Below are 23,771 nucleotides of genomic sequence, written 5' to 3'. Positions count from 1 at the left end.
CTGCAGTCACCCCTTGCCTGAAAAACATCACATGTACAGCAAGGGAGAAGGTGGGAGAGGAATGGTTTTCTAGGTTTGTCATTGCCTGATTCTAAAGAAAAAGTCTAAGCACAAGAAGCTGGTGGTGGGAGAAGGAAAGCAAAACTGGTGCAATGAGTCAAACATTTATGTGCTATAGGGCAAGGTTAGTGCCAAGAACTCTGTCTGGCTCTTTTTTTAATGATTGGGCATGATCATCCTCCAAAAGATGGAAACAGCTGCTGGCCCTGGCTCCTGACAGCTGTTTGCAGCATCTGCACAGCTGCATCGTGTGGAGGTGCTGTAGAAAACACAAGCAGGTAATAGATTTTGCAAAACTGGCTTGCAAGTCCCCGAGGCTGAACTGAATTGCTGTAAATCTCACCCCTAGATGTGGGTCTCCTGTCAGTGAAACAAACACTGCCTTACCGTGCAGCCGTGCAGGAGCTGCCGTAGGAACTGCCTCTACCCATTTTGGTAACCTCCACACGAGGCTTGGGTGGGTTTTTTCCCACTGAAAACAGCTGTTGATAATCCTTACCCCTCTGTTCCAACTCACAGGTAGTGATTAATTACTCAATTGTGAAAGGACTGAAGTACAATCAAGCAACACCTACCTTTCATCAATGGCGCGACGCACGGCAGGTCTATGGCTTGAATTTTGCAAGCAAGGAAGAGGCTACCACATTCTCCAATGCAATGCTGTTTGCTCTGAATATCATGAACTCACAAGATGGAGGTAAATTAATCTCTGTTTATCTGTGACACTTTAAAATGCTTGTTACCAATCACCTAGTGCAATTGTGTTGGATATTATGCCATCATAAAACACATTATAATAAAAAACCTTAGCCTTTAGATCAGCGTCTGCTGTAGTATGAATTGCATGTTTTCAGATTTTATTTCCCTTTCTGCTGATTTTTTATGATGCCTTAACTCACCATAGGAAACAAATAGTTATTTGGGAATGCCTCAGCAGGCAGGTACCCCCAATGATTTATGTGGATCTGTGTATGTGTTGTTTTGCATATGAGATAGTAGAACAAAACTTGAAGTAAACAGAAGCTAGAGTAAAATTAGCAAAATCTTACAGGATAGGACTTGGAGCTGGTATTTCCAGTGCTTCAGCTGTTGGCTCTCGTGGGTCAGCTTTCCAAAAGAGGAGTGTGTGGCATTTGGTTATTGAATACTATATTGACTGTAGAAGAGGTTTGTGGTGAAGTTTGCTGTTCTGTGAATTTGTCATTGCAGTAGCTTGAACTGGGCCCAAAATAAAGTCCTTGTTTCTCAGTGGAAACCAGTTTCTGGTTTGTGGTATCTGGATGAAGCACTGCCCTCAGTTACACACTTAATGACCTCTCTGCAGCTCCTGGGCTGGGAACAGAGCAGTCCTTGTGTAGTGTCTTTTTTTTTTTTTTTCTGCAAAAACATTCACCACAGCCTTATTTTCCTTTTGCAAACACGGTGAGTCAAAGTTTGCATCACTTGCTGCCATCCAGGTTTCACTGCAGTGTTCACTGGTGACGGACAGCAGCTCTTTAGAGAAAGATTGTCTCCTGACAACCTTCCATACACAAATGGGTCTTACTAAAAGGTGTACTTGTAATATAAGTTCACATTTTTTATTTTGCTATTTCTGTTCTATTAAGCTGGCAAATGCAAAACTCATCCGAAATCAAGACATATTTCAAATTCTTAGCTATGTTTAGAAGTACTGAGGACTTAATTTTGCTTTCTTAATCGTGAACATTTTCAGCTGTAGTTGAGCCACAGCAGGAGATTTCATGAGGAAATCTGGCCAAGATTCACCAGTCCTAAACTCGTGAAAGTCTGAAGAGTACAGAGCTCTTTGTGTGCTCAGATGTGCTCCCTTTAGACCTCCAAATTTGGATACTTTGACTATGGTCTGGATGCAGTGGTTGGTTTAATGTCTGTGATGAGTCTGCCTTTCTTCCAAAAGCCCTTAAATTTGGGTTGGGTTTTTTTCCCATCTGTCTCTTCCCATCAAAGAGAGTGAGTTTTTTGCAGGATTTTGAGTTTGTTTCAGGGAGGTTCATTGTGGAAACACAAGTCTCAGGATAAGAATTTATTGCTCATAGGCTGAAATACAAGAAACTTCCTTAAGTTATGTTAGCTACACCTAGCAATGAACAACAGGTATTTTGAAGAAAGTATTTTTAAGTACTTGAAAAGCCTACTAAATTTTTGAGAAGTTTATGCATATACAGCCAGCAATAATTTGCATTTTGCTTTTTTGGGTATTTTTAAATTCATTTCCTTAGCACACCAAAAGTGTGCTTTAGATGTTTTAAAGGTTTAAAATCCAGTCCATGCCACAGAGCTTGTATTTAGTGTTTGTAGTTGTCACATTCAAAGACATGAATTGGGTCACAGAGGAAAAAACTTTCTTTTCTGGACAAGAAAGAATGGTTTGGTAAACATTCAGTCTGCAGCAACATTTTTGTCTCGTACATAAAATGTTAAAAATTGCAAAGATTGTCCTGTGCTTTACAACCAAATCTGTCAAAAACTGAAATTTTGATTAAAGGGAATTTCAGCATTTTTTCTAAAACCCTCTAGTTCTGTGAAACAAATTCCAAAAATACTCTTTTTTCTTTTTTTCTTTTAAATTACGAAACTTATTTGCAGAGGTATTTCTCTTTAATATTAGCTACACATTGGTAATGGATCAGAATGAAGTTTTTTATATCATTGTAAATTTTCCCATTACTGCAGTGATCTCAGCATCCAAATTGACAGCTAGAGTATAATGGATATAAGGTATGAAATGTTTTTTCATATCTGCTCTTCCAGGCTCCTATAGCCCTTAAGCTTTTGTGGGCATGAATTAATGTGAATAGTAATTCACACAAACACACATATCCATATATCTTTTCAGGCACTGCCACTGCCTGCATACTCCATCTGTTCTGCTGCCTGCATGCTGCATTAGGGTCTGCTTTATTCATATGGAAAAATCATTAGGAATAAAAGTATTTATTATATCCATGCACCCATGTATTAAAGTTGTCCATGTGCTTATGCAGATGGATGGCAGCTTTGTATGCATTTGTATGCCCAGAACTGCTCATACACTCAAAAAGCTCAACCAAAACCACAGGGTGAAGCAGAGGCTCCCTCTGCCACATTCTCAGGGCAGCAAACCCTATCTCTGCTGTTCTGCAGCTTGGATATGCTGTGTGCACTGCTTGGCACGTGCTATTTCTAATGTTTAGTTTTTCTTACATTCCCCACTGAGACATTATTACATTTGAGTACTGCTGAACCTCCCATAGTTGAATAGATTCTGGCTTCCATGGCTGCTTCTCCCCTCCTTCTACCACCCACTTCCATAAACTAATATTAATCATGGTAGACTACAGCAGTAGATGTGAGACTGCATCACATCTTCAGCAGACGTGGAGTCAGGGTACTGTTAAATTTGGAAAAATAACTGGTCTTGGCACAAAGTAATGGTGTGGGGTTTTGAATGGTGCATTAACCTGAAGTAGTTTGAAAAAATGGTAGCAGTCTATGTTTTGGGGAGCTGGAAATAATTTTTACATAGTGCTGACTTTCAAATGACTGGCTCACTTCAAGTGAACACACTTGAACAAATGAACACTAGTTGTGAGCTAGTGATGGGAATTACTGTACTGTCCCTCTTTTTCACAAGAAAAACTATAATGCCCAAGAATAACCACAGGCACTGATCTCTCTGTTCTGACTGCATGAGCCATGAGTGACAACTAAACAAGTGCTTTGTTAAATGACAGAGGTTAAACGAGCTGAATCAGATCCTACAGTCTGGGTGTTTAGCCAGGTTACATGGCAAGATCAGCGCTGGGGCAGGTGTCTTCCCAGGAGTGTGACATCCCAGAGTTTGCAAAAACTGGGACAAAAGCCTTAGCCTAAACTCTCTGGCTGGTTGTGTTTCTGCAGTGCTGTACTCATACTCTTACCTATGGAGACAGCTGGACACCTTACAGTGTCCAGGTTCTCATGCTCTGGTGTTCTCAGCCTCTCCCAGTGCACATCCCCAGGGTGGGCTAAAGCAAGCCTTGAAAGAGGTGAACACAGACCTCCTCATTCTTGTGCTTTGTAAGGATGTTAATGGTTAGGCTAGGAGTAATCCAAAAGCAGATAAAATGGGACTAAAACAGAATTAATTTTACAAATACGTGCCATCCTTCCTTTAGAGGTTGACAGTTGCCTCACTGAATCACAATTGTTTACCTGGCAGCTTGTTTATGTACCTAATTACTTTGATTTCCTTATACATCTCTTTAATCTGTTCTCCCTTGCAAACAAAAGGAGAAAAGTTGGTCCTGAGCCAGCCTGCAAAATGACAGCAAATGCTAACACTGACTTGCTTATTACCAAATCTCTTGCTTAGAGTGCTTTAATGGTGCCATTTAGTAAGACCATTAATATGACAAACAACTTCCCATATAATTGTTTTTCTTTCTTGGGTGTCCACTTTGAAAAGACAGACCTTTCACTGGCATAAATTACCTGGTACAAGGTAGGGTATCACCAGCTTGCTTTGTCATCTGCAGCTGGGGCTTACATCCTCTTAGATTTAGCAAATGTAGTGACTGGTGGCAGGGCAGCATGGTTATTGGAGCAGGACATAACGTGAGAACATTAGTAAGCTAAAACGGGCAAGTTCTTCCCTGCCACAATTTTGCAGGAAAGGCAGTGGTGCCTGTAATGAAGGTAACTTTTTGCAGGGCTCAGTGGAGCCTGTGCACTCAGTGCTTCTCCCAGGGAGTGGCTGCACTTCTGGGAGAGAGGGAATGAGAATATTTTCTCTTTCTTGTTCCCCAAATTCCTGGGAACAGGGAAAGGAGCTCTTCATCTTTTTCTTTCCTTATTTCCTTGCTTCAGACATTGAGTCCCATCACCTGCATGTTCCCATGTTCCAAAAGTGGACAGTGGCTCAGCTTTGTGCCTTGGCATGACCAGCTCTGAGGGCATCTTGGGCTTCCAAGGCCGAAAGACTTTGTACCTCCTGGAGAAGAACTAGAACTCTGATTTGTGCTGCTGGTAAATGCTTCCTGTGACATAGTAAATAGAATATATTGTGAACTTTTGCTTTTCCTTTGATGTCTGTGCCCTGAGGACTCAGAGTTATTGTTTACTCACAATGTATGAAAACTCCATTTCTAGATGTAAACAGAACATGCTGAAAAGCCTTATGCAGAGGGCTCATGGCAGAGTTATCATAGTTAGAGGTCAGCTGCCTTATCTAAGAAGGGAGATGTTGGAGGAAAGCTTGAAATAGACAGAGAGAGGTTTGAAGAAAATTAATAGTGATTTATTTCTTTATTTATTCCTTGTAAAAAAGCCATTTTCTTGTTCTAAGTGTCTTGACATAGGTCATGGAGGGTGCAGAGTTCAGCCCTGTGCCTTCAGCTTCACAGACGCAGCCTTACCTCTGCAGGGAGGAGGTTTTTATAGTCAGAAGGATTTGCTCCTCACTCCTCTTCCTCTGGTTCAAAGATCTGCTGCCTTTTCCACCACTGTGGATTATTTGACATCTATTTCTCCTTTCCCATAAGATGAATTTAATTAAGTTCTTGGGAATTTGAGATACTTTTCTATTCCTTCAGTCATTTTGCTCTCTCCCTTTTTCAGAAATGAAATGTTTGTATTGCTGGGAGGAAGTTTCTTGAAAAACACTTTTGAGAAATAAAAGAATAAAGCTTTAATTCATCAAATAGCAGATAAACTGGCAGAATGTACCATACATTCTCTCTCCTAGTTAGATGCCCTAAGTATTTGCAAGGTTTCTGTCAGTGAAGGATGCATGTGAAGATTATGGTGTACTGGATTTCAGACAAAAGTATTTTTTATAAAACAGGGTTTTTAATATTTTTTCTAGTGTTATATTCAGTTCATTTTTTCATTAAAATTTACCAACTAGTCCTGCATTCCTCAATCTTTCAGTGGCAGTAAAGTGTAACTTCTGGGAAATCCAGTCATCTGCATTCATCTTCTACAAAGCAGTGCCTGTTTTATTTGATAATATTGCCCCAAGACTTCCCAGCCCCACAGAGGACACAGTGTGGGAAGACAAAAGACTTCATCTTCATTACAGCACTGCATAATACATAAAATAGCTCATCAATAATGGAAGGGACCCACCACAGAACACAATGCCCACTTGCAGCCAGCTGGTTCCAAAACTGGGCTGGGGTAAAGAGATCCGTGCTCCATGCAAGGTGCTTTGCATGCTGCACTGTGGACTCATTTCCCACACTATCAGGTGTGTTGGTGCAGATTATAAAGCCTTAAAATGGAATATTCTGTGCACATTTTACTTTTCAGAGTGCTAATGACATTTGAAGATTCATGTAACTTCAAATGGCATAGGCATTGCAGAACCATGAGCATGGATTTTGCTGCAGGTCTTTGAAGCAAGTCATTCCACACCTTGTTCCTATTTATAATTTAGGCATAGAGAACTTATAAACAACAGACTTTTGGACTCACTAGTGTGAATATGATCTATGTGGTCAGACACCTAGGGCTACCCAAAATAGCAGCCTGCAGGCAATGGAGGGTACACGTAAAAGACACCAAAAAAAAATCTGCTTCTTTAGAAAACAAAAGTTTTCCCGGGGAATAAACGTTTTCTGACCAACATCTTTCACAAACACCAGAGAAAAGTCTAGTGAAATAAATTTCCACAGTATTTCCAGACTCATGCCTACACCAGTTTCAGTATCAACTTTAGTCACTCAGAACTGTTCTGCAGAGAGGGGGGTTTCTGGTCTAAATTGCTGTGCTTTGTAAGTCAATGAAGAGGGAGGGAAAATTCAAATAAGATGAGCTTTTTCCTTTCATCTGCTGCATTGCTTTATCACTGAAACTGTTCCAGAAAAGTCCACATGACATATAGATTCTTTTAGTATATTGCTTACTATAGAAATAAATTCCTCCCTTTGCCAGTTGGACAGGGATGAGCTGTTACCCAGCAAACTAGGTGGGAATTTATATTCCCAAGGCAGTCAGTGAAAGGCACAGCCCAGGCAGTGCCCCACTGTGTGTTCAACAGGTCTCTGCCAAACCCTGTGGGGGCAGGAGTCCCTTGTGACCCCAGATGTAAAATATCAGCTCAGTACTGGATCACTCATGGTGTTTAATTCCCAAAACTTCCTCTTCCTGTGCTGAGGGGGATGATAACACTCCACAAGCCCTCTACACATCTTTCCAAAATAACCAAACGCCTCCTGGAATAATAAGCACTTATTTGCAGGCTTCCCCTACCTGCCAACCTGCTCAGCTGTTGCAGCAGACCTCTCATTAGGGTAAAAATGAGCCAAGACACAGACTGTCATTCAACAACATGAAAAGGGTCCTGGTTTATTTTTCTTTACAGCTTTGCCATCCTGACTCTGCTACAGCAAGCTCTTACTGCAGGGTCCAGCTGCAGACTCTGACTGCTGTTTCCTGCTGGACTGTGACTGCAGTATTGGTTTGCAGTTCTGACCACAGCTTTCACCAGCTCAGCTATGACTGCAGGCTCCCACTCCATCAAACCCAGACCAACCTCATAACAGATCTACAGCAGCAACTCTCTCCCTTGTTTTGTTCTTCTTGATGTCTCATTTCTCCTCCACAACCAGCCCACCCCACCCCTTTTATCACACTTATCTTCATTAGTCACAGCCGTGGCCCATTCAGGGCAAGGATATTCCTCTTCTTTGGTGATTAGTACAACTGTGACTTATCTGGGTGAGGTCACCTGTAATCTCTTCTTCTACACCTACACTCAGGTGCCCTCAGGTTAACCTGGGCTTCCTAATTGGATAAATGACATTTCACAGAATCAAATAATATTCTGAGCTAGAAAGGACTCACAAGGATCGTCAAGTCCAACTCTGAAGTGAATGGCCCATGCAGGGATTGAACCCACAGCCCTTGCATTATTAGCATTAGGCTCTAACCAACTTCTAGGAGCCTGAGTACACTTCACATTAAGAGAAACATGTTTCAAACCAGAACTGGAAGAAGTTTGCCCAGCCAGTAGAAGCAGTGTGTAAAACTGGTTAATCTTCTATATTAGCTTGGCTCCAGCTGACTGGAGCACACGAGGTGAATTGATTCTCTTGTGAATAGATAAACTGGGATTACAGGCTCCTTTCAGTGCTAGAACTGTAAATATCATTGCTGTTATACATCTGTCAAGAAGTATCAAACCGTTATTTAATTATTCTTCTCCATAGAAGTCACCATTTTTTCAATTCAGTTTTTCAGTCCCCTAGATATCAGGGATCCACAGCAGGAAGTTTTCCAGGGCGCTGAAGTGCTCTCACAGTGTTATGCAAATAAAAACCCATGACATGTTGGTTGTGTGCATCTCAGCCACTTTCCTGCAGGGTTCCATTGTATCCCAGCTCAGAGCAGCAGCAGCGCCGGAGCCGCTGTCCAACGTCTGGGACAACAAAAGGTGCCTCTGTTCTTTATAAACCCAAAGGCTCTTGAGTCTCTTACTGATGCTTTTTGCTGTGCTGAACTCTTCTGCACTACATCAAAACCACTTCAGGAAGGAAACTGTGTGTGGGAGAAAAATTGTTGAGAGATTCTTAAGAAAGACTTGCACACACTGACTTGTGCTAGCAAGATTCCCTTGCACCATTGCCTTCAAACCTTTTCTGAGTGTGATGCAAACTGGAGAAGTTTCCAGAGCTCAGTGGTAGAAGAGTTGATAGCTTTTTCACTAGAGTATAGTCAGTGGCAGAAAAATATATTAGCTTAGGAAAAAATTTAATTATAAAAATTTAACAAGTCCAGTAATTTATGTGTAAACAGTATAGGCCAGATTTTGGCCAGTGTTCATTTGGAGACCATTTATAGAATGGTTTGGGTTGGAAGGGACCCTAAACATCACCTATTTCCAATCCCCTGCCATGGGCAGGGACAATTTCCACTAGATCAAGTTGCTCAAAGCCCCATCCAACCTGGCCTTGGTTGCTTGTTTTTATTTAATAGACTTTCTGTATTCTCAGCTAAGAGCCAGGCTCTATAATAGTTTGTCTTTGCACAGTAACTCATCTACTCCCCTAGCTGTGATCCCACTCCTAGCAATTAGTAATTGTGTGACCATGATCTTCCTGTTCATGGAGTAGAACTATAAGCATCTGTAGCACTGGCTTTTGTACCTGAGCTGGGATGTCTGTAACAGATGCTCTTGGTACAATCAGTTATGTATTAGGTGTCCCTAAAAGCAATATTCATCCCATTTTCCCTCTCTTTTCCATCACTGACTGTAAAGGATTGATGCTAAGAACCCTTCATTGGTCCCTGAAAATTTTACTATGATCGTCTTCCAAACTTCATAATTAATGAATTAATGATTTCTAATTATGGTGTAATTAATTAATAACTACAATGCTAATTAAACCTCTAGTTTAACAATAATAAATTAGGGAGCTGGAAACTAATGTGCATAAGGTGTATTTTTAGTGATGCTCCGTGGGTTTCCTTGGAACAGTTAATGAGAACTCCCAGGAATACATGTGTGTTGTGCACATCCATACATGTGCTCACATGAGCAGTGCACATCAGATTATCCCTTCTCTGACTGCCTGAGCTCCGCAAACAGATGGGCTTTTTGCATGCAAATTTTTTTATTTTATACCAGAAGTGAATTTGGGAAGATATTCACACATATATAAATTGAAGCCAGGAATAAGTTGCTGGGCTAAGAGGATTTTTCACCCATAAAATTGGTAGTATTTTGAGGGGTTTTTTTTAACTGTGCTGTCATTATGTGCCATGGTTCAGTGTGCAAACAGCACTCACTAAAAGGGTGTTCCTGGTCAAAGCACCGTGTTTAGGACCAGGGGGCTGTGCAGGGACAGCCAGGGGAGGTAGGGCAGAGCTCTGGAACCCTCTGGCAGCTGAGGGGAAAGTCTGCTTAATTCCAGCCACCGGCTGAATCGCCATATGCTGCTGCCAGCAAAGCATGTAGAGCAGCTTCTCCTGCTGGCTGGTAATCCCCAGGGAGATCACACAAAGTCTATTAATGGCCTTCTTAGGTGACTCTCTGTGGTCATCCAGCATCTTATTTTTCACCCAGTCAGGCACTTGAAAGCTCTGGGCTGTGTTGTGGTGCCTTCTGCAAGCAGAATCTCAGTTCTTGTTGCAAGGACTTGTAATTTCTCCAGTTAATTCTAATAAGCAACACAGCTGAAAATGGGATTCATTTAACTGAACTTCAGCCATTTAAATGATGGGCATCGAGTTTCCAATAATTGTGCGTTTTCCCTTCCTCCCCACGGCGCGAGGAGGGCTCACCTGGGGGTGAGTGGCTGTAGCCCTGTGCTGCTGGTGGCCCAACAAGCTGCACAGTCCCTGCCACACTGCAGGGAGCAAACTGTGTGATAGAATGGAGCAGCGTGGGGCTGTGCTGCAGTTCAGGAAGGAAGTAATCTCCTAATGGGTGATTTTAGTTCTCCAAGCATCCAGCCTCTGCCCTTGTACGTGCTCAGCTGCACAGCTGAGGAGGACACAGCGTGATTCAGGTCCTGATGGTGCCTTTGAGATTCTGCTCCACCTCTACTGACAAAAAAGCCAAACCCTGCCAAGCAGTCACTGTCAATCAGATTTGCATGGATTGCTTTATCTGTTGGTCTTGATTAGTATTCTGGAGATCTCTGTAGAAAACATGAATTTTAATTCCGCTTCCTCCAGTGCTGGTTTCCAGGGACTCCCTCTGGTGGTTCAGAAGCTGTGTGAACATCAGCTGTGCCATACAGCACGCTGGGAGAGGTGAACTGAAGAGTATCTTGGCTTTTTTCGCACCTTTAAAAATAAACCTGGGGTCAAAGTCACTGAGGTTATCACATCTTTTGACTGCTTAAACTTGCTAGGTGTGCATTGCTCATTCTTGTGAAGAAATGATGCATTTCCTACAGCGTGGCAGGCTGAGGAGCACTCCTGCAGGTACCTGTGTGCTGGTCTGGTGCTTTGCAGACAGGAGCAGGAGCATGTTCAGAAGGCTGGATGTTGTCAGAAATCCATTTGAATATGGATTGTCCTGAAATTTAATGGATACCCTTCTAAGGCATTTTAGTTTATGGAGTCTTTCCCTTTTTTTTTGGTTTTTTTTTTGGCTTACCGTTGTCATCCACAATAGAAATGACTCTGCACATTTGAATCTGGGTCCCCAGATTCCCCTGCATCATTTACAAATACATATATTGCAGTTTTACTTCTCAAGATGCTGTGCCAGCAGATCTTACAGGATCCTTGCTAAATGCAGAAGAAAACACTTTGAATCAGCAAAACATCAGGGCTAACTGAACTTGGACAAAAAGAAAGAGCCTTTCAGTGTCCTCTGGAGCCTGCCAAAGCACTCAGACCTGGTGATGACTAACAAGGGTGGCACATCTAATGCAAATGCTGGCAAAGGTTATCGTGCACAGTGCAGCAGGAGGGGCACCCTCGATCAGGGATGGAGAGATGGAGGGATGCAGGGAGCCGGAGGCTCTGGAGATGCATGGCCCAAGTGTGTGGACAAGTTTCTGGATCTGCAGTGGAGGCAGAAGGCACCAGGAGAAAGCTTGGTCCTGGTGGAGTCAGCAGGAAAACTCCTGACTCAGATAAATGAGCAGTTTATCCCTAGATTGTGGAAGGAAGAGGGATTTGAAAAGTGTAACGAAGGTGAGGATCCAAAGGGAAATGTGCGTTATGTTTCCTGCTGATTGTTTTATTTCTCGTCTTTCTGATTACTCTAAATATGATATTTCAACTTCAGAGCTAAAGCTTGAAAATAGATATTTGTCTCTTCAGATGAGCTGGCATTTGACTCCTTTTTTTTTTTTAATCTGTGCTGTAACATTCCTAGGAGCACTGAGTAACTGCAGGTTTTTTACTGTTTTTGCAATGATTTTCTTACATGAGATGACATTGCCCTGGGTGGCTTTACATGATCTCATCAGCCTGTGGGTGCACCCCCAAATCACCTCTTTTTGCTTACCAGAGTTTACTGGTGTGTCCAGAAAGTGCCCAACAAGGGCTGCAGATACTTCTTGTCTTACATCACATTATATTGCAGTCAGACCTTTCAGCACCGCCGTATTTTAAAATAATGTTTTCCCTGACGCTGCAAATGGTGCAGAACATTGTAGAGGCAGCCAGCCACCAAACCGAGCTGTTGAGCTGGGGGCAGCAGCTTTGGGCAGCAAGCTGTAACACACAGGGAGGCTATTTTTGCAGTGAGAAACCGCTGCAAAGCTCAGTGTGCAGGGCTGTGTCCTTGGCCATGCTGCAAAGGTCAGAGTGCAGGGCTGCCCCAGCTCTGCTCTGCAGGCAGCTTTCCTCACACATTGCACAGGCTTTTACACAAACTGGGCTTTTCTTCTGGACTCAAAGTGCCTCAAGCCTGGGGAACTCACTGAGATGTCCACACCAAGGGTTTTCAAGGTTCAAATTGTTTTTCCCAGAAATGTGTTACATTAGGTTATAATTTTTATTTTACTAAAATCAAAATTGAACTTTCAACCTTCCTGAGAAGATGAAGTATGCATCTTTCATTCTGAAATTACATTTAACTTTTTGTTTCCAAATGACCAACGTGTTAATTGCCGTATTTGGTTATTGTGAGGGCAATGACAAAGCCCCAGCTTTCTGATTCAAAATAGAGAGAAATTCAAGCTAAACATTCTCTTGTGTTTCCATTTTGAAGCTCAAATTCGTAGCATACTACAAAACTGTAAAAAGACAGGTATTATTTTTAAAGATGAGAGGAAATGTGATATTTTTAAAGAAAAGGAATGTATTTTAACGAGACTCAAACCTCCATACATTTCTGTGCAAATTCAAACATTGTCTTTAAACTAAATTTTTTAATTAAACTCCAAAATTCTACCAAAATTTCATTTTTCATGGCTGCACTAGGAACAGTAAGGCAGCAATGAGTCCTGGTCAGCAGCATCTTGAATTACTGGATTTCACATTATTTTTATTACATTTATTTTTAGTGTCAAAATTAATTTACAGCTAATGTGAGAACATTAGCTATTTAAACAAAACTGCAGAACATATTGTCAGCTTTCACACTACATAAATTAAACTGCTATTTTCCCATATTACATGAGAAATAGATACAGTAGGATATTTGGGGTTTTTATCATATCACATTGCTCTGAAAGGATCTGTTCTGCTAATCAGCTGATTTTTGAGTTTCATTTTGATTGTTCTGCAACACTGAGAAAGTGATGATGACTTCTGTAAATATGTGCCTTAAAATTAGGTGGTTTTATTTCGTCTAGTTCAATACTGGTTGGAGACTTTGAAATGTTTTTCACTGGGCTTTCATCACCACATTTCAGTCTTCTCACTGAGCTCAGTGCCTGCAGAGGTTACAGTTAAATCTTAGTTTCATTCATTTTTTCAGCTGAAGCATGTTTCCCCTGATGTGAGTTCCTGTTAATATGAGAGCAGTTAAGGATGAACTCTGGTAGTCTCTAGGGTTCCTTCCTCCATGGCCAAGTTGTTCAAGGTTTGTCCTCTGCAGTGGGTTTATCAACAGGGGTGATTGGCTGGAGAAAATGTAAATTAATCTTTTTTTTCTCCCTGTCAGTACTGGATAGTCTTTCAGAGCTTTTACTTAAGTGTTCATGTTAAGCAAACGCAAAATTTGACCTGCTGGTAGAGTGAAGCATAGTGTCTGTGCTGGCTTCTTTGTGCACAGTACAAAAAAAACAAACAAAAAGAACCCCTTCTCCCCCACACCCCAAAAAAAATCCCCAAACAACCCAACAACAAAAAAGAAACAAAATAAACAAACAAACAAAACACAAGCAGAAAACAAACAAGCAAAACCAACAAACAAAACCCCAAACCAAACCAACCAACCAAAACCAAACCAACAACAACAACCAACTCCTGCCCCCCAGACCAGCTGTTTTAGGAGATACAGTTTGGAAAAGAGATGTTTTGGGAACCAATCAGGTGGTGCATTTTTATAGGGCTGCATGTACAGGGCACATAAGTCATGGGATAAGAATTAAATCCCCAAAATCAGAGGACTATGGCCAATCTAATAGCCAGGAATCCTTGCTATGAAACTGTTTCTAGAAGAGGGCTAACAGCTGCACCTTGTGGGCTTGAAATGCCTTGCAGGGGGAAAGAAGCCCTTTGTCATGACCCTGACTTTAATGAAAGTCTTTCATTAACGGACTTTCAGAAGTTATCAGCTGGGCTTTGTCTTGTCAGAATAGATCTTTATTTTGTGGTACTAAAGATGAGGGCACATTTACAGTGATCATTGTGTTGAGAGAGTATTATGCAAGGATTTATGTTCATTTGCATGCCAAATTAAGATTTTATGCCATGCCCTGTGTGAATTAAACACAGATAGCAGTTTTGAGAGTTATGAGATTTTCTGATGGATTTCTGTGCTGAATTGCAGTGAAATTTTATATTATCAGATATATAACAAACTCCAATACATTAATATCCTTTCATATTCAGAATGGATATAAAAAATAGATATCACATTGTATATGCGAATTACTTACCATATTTGCACAGACTTTTATTTCAAAGAAATTAAAGGTCATTCTGACTGCATAGGGAATAAAGTTGACAATTGGTAAGAAAAGCAGAGCTGCCTATCCTTTAATGTTACTGGTCCCCCCAGGGAATGGGGGAATGGTGCTTCATCTCCTGTCTCAGGCAGCAGTGTGGATCAGCCTCCCGTGCCACAGCCCATCACTGCAGTCACAATCAGAGCTGTCTCTCAAAAAAAAAATAGGTAAGGGGAATGATGACACAGAGAGAGAAATAAAACACAAGAAGGAATGATACAGATGAAAGTGATTGCTCACCAGTGAGGAGATGCCTGGCCAGTCCTCCAGCATCAGCCCCTGGCCAACCTTCCCCCAGTTTTGTGGGTGAGCATGACACCACATGCTGGTTACTATGAATTGCCTCTATTGCAGCTGGAGCCAGCACATTACCTTCTGCAAAGTGACCACCCACACCAGGAGTGCAAAAAGCTTTGTATGTTGTGTTGGTGTATTTCTTCCTAAAAATCTGCAGAACACAAACACAATATACAAACATACACTAATTTTTTTCATAGAATCACAGCTTGGGTATGAAGGGACTTTGGGAAATCATCTCTCAGCAACAATTAGCCCCTCCCAGTCCAACTCCTCCAGTTTATGTACTGACCACAACACTGTGCTGTGGAATATCCCTTTGGCCAGTTTGGATCAGCTGGCCTGGCCATGCTCCCTCCTGGCTTCTTGTGCATCTCCTCACTGGCAGAGCATGGGAAACGGAAAGTCCTTGACTTAGGGTAAGCACTGCTCAGCAACAGCCAAAACATCTGTGTTATCTACATTATTCTCATACTGAATCTAAAACACAGCTCTGCACCAGCTACTAGGAAGAAAATTATCCCAACTGAAGCCACAACAGGATCTTTTCCAGCCTAGATGTTTCTGTGATTCTGTGACCTTTCCCTAGCTCAGTTTGCTCAAAGCACCATTCAGCCTAACCTTGAGCACTTCCCAACCTATTCCAGTATTAACTGAGCGCACTGAGTGCTGCACTGTAGGATTGAGAGTCTCTCCTGCTCTGTGCCCAGTTCTGCCTCCTCTTCTGCAGGAGGATTTTCTGAGAAAGCATTTTGAGGGAAAAGCTATTTCGTGCAATGCTTTGGTAGGGAAAGAAAATTTCCCTGAAGGAGTGGATTCTCAGGTGTTGGACATCACATCGAGAAGAATTATTAAAATGTGAGAATAATGTTCAGCCAGAGGGTAATGGGATGTGCTGATGGTATAAAATGGGCTTCATGGTAGTTCAGTGAGAGGTTAGCTCTTGCTCAGTAAAATGTGCTAGTTAGAAAAGGAGATAAAACACTCCCATATCCCCAAATGTGAGTTACTGTAGGATTTATGAACACGGTCAGGGCTGTTTTGGTTCTGACTGATGATAGTAAGAGACTGCTGTGACCCCGCTACTTCACAACATCTCTATTTAAAGTGTCAGTGTATCACTTTCTCATAATATTGTGAGTCTGTTCCCCCAAATTTCCTTGAGGTGTTATTCATGGCTGCTTTCACAATTTTTCATCTCAGCTAAGATGATTGATTAAAAATAGAACAGCTGTCTTCAAGGTATTCCATGGCTCAATTCTTCCACTGAATTGCTCTTGCTTGGTCTCCTACCCTTGCTGTATCTATTTGATCCTGGGAGGAGGTGTGCTGCTACCACAAGTATTTGTGAGAGGGATGTAGCAAGGGAGCCTTCACCAGGTCTTGAGAAAGAGTAAAATTGAGCTGAGAAGCCCAAACATACACAGAAGAAACCTTATCATAATTATTCTCTTCCAGTGTAGCCCAGCAAAAATCTGGAATTATATATAATAAAAAATTCTACAGAATTGTTTATGCCATGATTGTAAAAGATGATTTATTTTTAAAAGGTCTTTTAAGGGACAATCTCCAAAAGCCAATAAGTTGTGACAAAAGCTGTTCAGCAGTGCCTTTGTATTTATGTATTAGAATATGGTGAAAAAAGCAAACCAGTTATTAAATACAAAGGAGTGGTTGTCCCTAATAATGTGTTTTAATAATATGTCATGTTACTACAGAAGGTGTGAATATTTGATGCCTCTGGTGTCCCTAGGTTTAAAAGGGTTCTATTACAAATTTTTAGTACTACAAGTTAGGATTTCCTCTCTCTTTGTGATGTGAACATTAATTACTTTGGCCTAAATGGTAAATAGTAAATACCTGCCCAGCTGGTGTCAGTGATGAGGGAGGGACACCAGCACCCATCCAGCTGTTCAGAGACATCTCCACACTTGGACCTCAGAACTGCTTTGTTAAAATAGGTGAAGAGTTAATAAACCTTTCACATCTCACCAGCTAAGTCAGTATTGCTGCAAAGGACATCTGACCTGAGTGAGAGGTTTAAAAGAGCCTCTGTGCTCTGGTTTTGTTGTGACTTCTCCTGTGGAGCCCCACACTCTTTGCCATACCCCTGTGCCCACTCCCCCTGGAGGGACACTTTCCTAACATTCAAGGGGTGCTTACTACCCCTTGCAAAGGGATATTTAACATTGAAATGGAGAAGTTTTGTGTGTCACATTGGTATTTCAAGCTCTGCTTGGCACATCTTTGATAGCAGACAGGTGTGATCCACACTGTGGTGCCAGACAGGTGGGTGACACGTGGGTAATGCCATCTCCTGCCTCAGGCTCTGACCTGCCTGATCCCAGGACTTGTGGTCTAGGGGAGCTTGGGTACATTGTTCCTGTGTGAGCAGGGACACAAACAGCCTCAGGAGATGTGAAGTTTTGTGACAGATTTGAGGTGAGATCCCACTCTTTTCCCAGAGTGTTCTTCATGCCACAGGATGCCCCTGGTCACTCTGGGATTCACTGGGTCTGTGTTTAGGTGCCAGCTTTTCCCCAGCATCTCATTTGAACACTCTGTCTGATTGCTTAAGTCAATGTCTCTCTTCTGATACCCCTTAGGAAGCTTTTTATAAAATACCAGTTCAGCTGGCTCAGCTGCATCTTCTGGAAGGGGTGATTTGGGCTGCCATCAGCCAAAGTACTCGCTGGAAGTAAAATAATCATGTGAGTAATGATGCTTACAAAGCCCTCAGTGCTACCAAGTCCTGCTTTGGACAGCTGGTCTGGGTTTTTCAGTGCCACTTTTTCAAAATAAAAATAACTGCATGTACCTGCTTATATCTTTAAACTATTGTTTTTTAAATATGGTAATGATAACTATTCATTAGACAGCTACATGGTTGCTGAAGCAGATATCAGTACTTCCACTGGGTGGATTGAAAGAGGGAATCACAGAATGACAGAATGGGTAAGATTGGAAGAGAACCACAGTGGGATAAAATATTTGTACATCCAGAAGAAGTTAGCTAGTATTAATTCTGAGTAGTTGCACTGTAGCTGGAAATAAAATTGCAAGTTTTTTTTCATGTGAACCTCAGTTGCTGTTTATTATAACTCTTACAGGTCTGCTTCTCTTACATGGCCTTTGCAAAATGCACTGACTTTGTGCAGTCACCTCTGATTTACTCATTTGGTGGAAGCCCAGTCTGTTAAGATGTTTATCAAATGCAATATATTCCTATTGAAGAGTGAGAGAAGGATGTGAGATGACCATAAAATGCAAGCTTTTCTACTGAATGACCTGTGTTAAAGCTCCTTGCATGAGAGACTTTCTCTGCTTGCTAACTCAGCTGACCTGCCTGGTGACTCCACCTTTCCCTTGCATTTGAGCTACAGGAAGAGATTAATAGAGCCATTAGAAAATTAATTTCAGCATAAAGGAAGGCAAATTGGCAATTACATCTATATTTTGTTTTGTTTTCCAGTTGTAAAGTGTTGGATTTATGCTTATTTCTCTTTTTTTTTTTCTCCTGAGAAGATTCAGACACAATGGATGGCATATTTCAGCAAAGAGGATTCATGGTGCTTGTTGTGCCATCTTAGAACAAGTGCATATTGCAAGTTTAATGGGACAAGTTGGATTTAATAATTGGTTTATTAGGATATTCTTATATTTTTGTAGCAAGCAGGCAGCAGACCTGCTGTGGGCTCCAACTGCATTTTGTCTCCTGGTGCTTTCTTGAGACCTGAGGATCTTTGGTCCACGGTACCATGTAAAGCAAGCATGTATGTGTAGAGTATTGGTTAAGTGTGTCAGGTTCTGTGGGATGCAGTGACAAGCTGCTGAGGGGACTAGCAGGAGGATGGGACACTTTCGTTGCTATTTTTGTCCTTTGTTTCCTTGTTCTCATTCCAGTTGGACACAAGTCCAGTCCAGGAGTGAACAAGTGATGCTGTGCAGCCATCTGAGAAGGTCCAGGCAGATCAGTGCTTTGTGCTGCCTCAGGGAGTGGAAAATGTTCCATGTCCTTCCAAACCTGTCTGCCCTTTCAGAGCCTAGGAGTACTGGCTCTCTGTCTGCCCCTGGCTGGTCCAGAGTGTACATCCAAAAATCTGTCTCTGTTGGTCTCAGAGGAGAAACCAAAGTGCCTGCCCTGTGGATTGCCCTGATTTCTCATTGTTGCAATTGATTTTTATTTTTTCATTTGTTAAGGGAAATATAAACAAAGTGCATCAGCTAGTCAGGAACCAGAAATGTATGCAGCTGGTCCAAATGAAACCTCTTAAATGAGGAAAGGATAGGCTTTGGTCTCCAGTCTTTCAGTTCAATCATCTTAAAAGTACTGCTTGAAACACTAGATGTTTCAGAAAAATATACACCATTTAAAAAGATTTATTATTCTGCCAAGATTTATTTGAATTAAAATTCACATTTGGAGGAGGGTTTGGTGGGGAAAGGAAGTATAATTTCATTTGCTAAGTGATACTGGAAGATTTCTTGTGAACTGTAAAGAGCCTGGTGAAAAAAAAAATCCTATTTTCATTTCATCCTTTTTTAGGACACTAAGAAATGGCAGGTGGAGCAAGTCTGACAGAACACCTTGTGCATTGGCACAGAAACTGCATAAAAGACTTTCACATATCCATATTCTGAAAATTAATTCTTTTCAACTCTTAGAGTGGGAACACAATATAATGATTCCTCCAGGTCTGCTGTTACAATGCATCAGGTGTGTCCATTCCCTGCAGCCCAGGTCCAGCCTGCAGCTGATGGTGCTTGGCCATGATCAGTCCAGCTGTCAAAAGTGATGGCTCACAGGTTTATGTCTGAGCACGTAGGTGGGATCCCAAATGGAACTGCAGTACTGCAGTGAAGAACAACAAAGTGTTGGCATCAGGAGGCTGGAGAGGGCTCACTGAGCTGCCAGTTTCTGTCCCAAATTTCCTAAACCCCCAGGGCAGGAAGGAGACAAGCCTTGTCTCCAGCAGGTGTGTACAGCACACTCCTGCCATGAGCTGTGCCATTCAGGCCACAGCTGCACTACCACAGGTAAGAAATAGTTTATGGAAGTTTTATTGGAATTGAAATTGTAGCCTCAGCAGTTGTGGGTGTTGCTGAGGAGAGTGTGATCTCTGACAGGGAGAGACCTTTATCACCAAGGGAACTTCTGATCCTGCCTTTCCTTGTCGTTCAATATTTCTTGTCATTCCCATCTCCAGTCAAATGCACCCTTTATTCTTCAGGCTGTCAGGCTTCAGCATGACAGCTCTGTGCAGATGTTTGGCCACCAGGAAGGAAGACCTCCAAGAAGGAAGCCCTTGAGAGAGAGCTGAGTGCAGCCACAGCTCCCATCTGCAGCACCCAGGCTCTCTCCAGCACAGCCCCTCACCCACCTTGCGTCTCCCTCCATTAATGGCTCTGGCAGCTGAGAGCCATGACTCATTCACCATTCTGCTCCTTGCTTTCCCTCTGGCCATAGACCAGAGCACAACATCTTTTTCTTGCCTTTTCATCCTTTCAGTGGCTCTTTCTTCCTTTGTTGTCCCTGAGTCAGTCTTTCTCACGCACCTTCTCTGAGCTATTGCAGGGCTGCTTGGGGTGTTCAGGGCTGAGCTGCACTCCGGCAATGCCAGCAACACATCCAGGCAGGCTCCCAGATGACCCAAATCAGTGGAGCATCATCACCTGCTGGTGGAGGTGGTGGATGCCTGCTCCCTTGGCTGTCACCATTCTTGGCCCTGGAGCCTGTGTCCCTTCCCTGAGCAGGCACATGCTCACCTCATCCTCAGTTCACCTCCAAACAGGCAGCAGTGTTACCCACAGTAAGCTGGGAGGACATACAGGGGGAGTGGTGCAGGGCATTTCAGCCTGGCAGCTCCTCCCCAGCTTCTGCCCTTTTCCTAATATTCCTAGTTTTCCCTATCCTTTCCTAATTTGGGGAATTGGAAAGGAGTATAACACACTTTGGTGTCTTGAGCATCACAGTTTTAGACACAAGCTCAAAGCATGGCACCCCATGAGATGCTGTGAAGAAAATCAGTCCCATCCCAGTCAGACCTGATGCACACCTGTGTGGGCAGGGATGCTCCCAGTGGTCACACCTGGCCCCCAGACAAGGCTGGGCACCCTGGGCATCCAGGCAGGCACAAAGCACCAGCAGCTGACCTTCCCACGCCGGGTGGCTGCTGCAGTGAGCAGTGCTGGGTCCTGCAGACAGCAGGGCAGTACCCAGGTTCACAGGAGCAGGATGCCACGCAGAGAGGTGGCAGGGTAGGGGAGCAGCTCTGTTGTATTCAGTCACATCCCTTTGAAGAAGGAAGTTTGCTCTGTGTTCCCCCCTTACACACATTTTAACAGGCTGAACAGAGGTGTGGAGCCACCAGCTGCTCCCAGAGCGTAAAGCCCTCACTGTGGAGGGTGATCACTCCTCACAGGGCATGAGCTGACCCCTGTGGAATGATGTGAATAATGTCTCAACTGTGAATAATGACTGGACAAGAGGTTTGTTCCTTGTACCTGATCCTGTGTGTTCAATTGGGAGATTAAACTGGAAGAGTTGCAGGATTTGTCAGATGTATGACTGTATGTAAATTGCTATGGTAACCACCACATTTCATGTGCTCAGGGCACTTTCCAAAATTCTGCAAGAAGCTGTAGCTGTGTTTATTTATGCAGCTCAAAGTCAAGTTCCTTTAAGCCACTGGCTGTTTTGGTTTTTCAATCTCTCTTTTCCTTTTCTTACCACCGTCCATTTTAGCTCTGCATTTTTCTTTTCCTTTCCAAACACACATGTTGTTTGGAAACACAGGCCTTTATTTGTACCAACCCCCCTTTTTAATTACAAGAGAAATCACAACTTAGAACTCTTCCTTAGCACAGAATGAGTAGGGTAGCACTGGAGGAGTTGTCATCATTTAGTTCACTTAACCTCACTTGGAAATTTTCAAGTCTGCAGTGTTCAAGGCCAAAGTTCCTGAGTTCTCATGGTCTCATGAAATTATTTATTACTAAATTAACCTAAATCTTTTGGCTTGGACTATTTTGCTGTAGTGAGTAGAATACCATTGTGTCTTTTAGAGGCTTGGTGCTCTGGGGAATTTTAATACTACGTCAGCATCCTTCTTCTGCTTTTTGGTTCCTTGTTTCATACAAGGACATCTGTTACAGCAGAGCTCAAATTCAGGCAAGCATTTAGGAGATTATTAAGTACACTTAGGTATTAAATGCAAATTATCTTTGAAATAACTAGCTTAATTAATTTCTAGAAGGTGCTTAACGGACCCCAGGCCATTAACAGAGAAGTCATTTTACAATAAAAACCATGGTCATGTAAGTTCCTATATTTGCTCTCTGTATATTGTGGACACTAGTGATCTCTGCTTCCTTAATTTCCCCAGTGTCTTCAGGCAGAGTTATTTAGGGATCTCTGGAGAACATCTAGTCCAAGCACCTATTTAAAGCAAGGATAAATTCAAAATTTGGTCTGGTTGCTCAGTGCCTTGATCCAGTGAGTTTTGAGAATCACCAGGGATGGAAACTCCCCCATGCGACCAGACCCTTGTTCTAGGGCTGTGCCTTTCCCATCATGAACCAGTTGGATGCTTTAAGATGGAGGAGGGTAGGTTTAGATTAGATATTAGGAGTATATTCCTTATGAGGGTGATGAGGCACTGGCACAGGTTGCCCAGAGAAGTTGTGGGTGCCCCATCTCTGGCAGTGCTCAAGGCCAGGCTTGATGGACCTCCAAGCCATCTGGTCTAGTGGGAGGTGTCCCTTTTTCAAAGTCTGCTTCAACCCAAACCATTCTATGATTCTGTGATTCTGTGATTCTGTGATCCACTGGAGGGCGATGAGGATGACTGGAGGCTGCAAATGGCACGAGGAAGGGGCTGGGGGTGTCATCTTGTTAGGCATGCCCTAAGGAGATGAAACAAATGGCATCATTGCTCCATGAACAATAACTTTTCTTTTAATTTGGGCTGTGTATTCTACCTCCAAGTTCACCACTGTGCTTTCTGAGAGTATGGAGTATGAAGAGTAAAAAGTCTGGTGTCTTATTCTAAGAAGAGTTGTGACACTGTGTATTTCCCAAAGAATCTGGGAAGCAAAGAGCGTTCCATTTTCTCTGCTCACTGTCAAAGTGTTGGTGATTATGTGCTGAAAGTACTGAATTTCACAGCATTGTGTGGTCCATGAATTACATGCAGACTGCAAACACATTTTGATGACAACAACCCTAGATTTTGTCTCGTTTCGCCTTAAGTCAGTGGGATGATTTCCATTGACATCTCTTGAGGTTTTTTTGTGATGAGTGTCTGCTACTATTGTATTTAGTTGATGGTTATTTTTTATGTAGTAATGGAGCTTTAGCTAAGAAATGTCAGATTTGTTTATTTCTTTCCATCAGTGACATTTTATGTTCATTAATGATGCATCTAAGCTAGAGAAATAGAAAGGAGAGCGAATTGTATTGCTAAAAAAAAGTTGGTTTAGTTACCAGGAATATGCCAACATGTCTGCAAAACTCCACTTAAATTCAGTAAGTAATTGAGCTTATCTCCTCATACACAGGATACTATTATTAGCAAAGCATTTAATTAGCTGTCTACTGCTTTACAGTTGAAAGCCAAACACCTCCTCTGGCATTTCCCAAGAAGTCTGTCTGTAGTTCTCAGAGCAACACTTTTAAGATTGCGTGTGGCTAAATAAGATTTTGCTGCAGGAAGTTTTATCATAAACTTACTTGTATTATTATTGCCAGCCTAAAAAACCACCTTTTAAAAAAGTTCCTAAGGCAAAATTATGCTGACTTGGCTTCATCTATGAAAGAAAGGATCTAGAAAATGGCCCAAGAAAGTGCAA

At 42.3% G+C, this 23,771-nt stretch overlaps 1 protein-coding gene across 6 annotated transcripts in view; it reads left to right on the top strand.

The window, feature by feature from the left end:
- EVL (Enah/Vasp-like) overlaps positions 1–23,771 on the top strand; it is a 117,571-nt gene that overhangs the window by 56,305 nt on the left and 37,495 nt on the right. For all 6 annotated transcript variants that reach the window (XM_033062735.2, XM_033062731.2, XM_033062733.2 and 3 more), the window contains exon 3: positions 580–757. In XM_033062735.2, the coding sequence (XP_032918626.1) occupies positions 580–757 (178 nt within the window). The remainder of the gene's footprint in view (positions 1–579; positions 758–23,771) is intronic.

This window comes from Catharus ustulatus, chromosome 6 (assembly GCF_009819885.2).
Source record: "Catharus ustulatus isolate bCatUst1 chromosome 6, bCatUst1.pri.v2, whole genome shotgun sequence".
NCBI classification, from domain to species: domain Eukaryota; kingdom Metazoa; phylum Chordata; class Aves; order Passeriformes; family Turdidae; genus Catharus; species Catharus ustulatus.
Note: the sequence above shows the minus strand (reverse complement) of the source record. Positions and strands in the feature narration are given on the sequence as shown.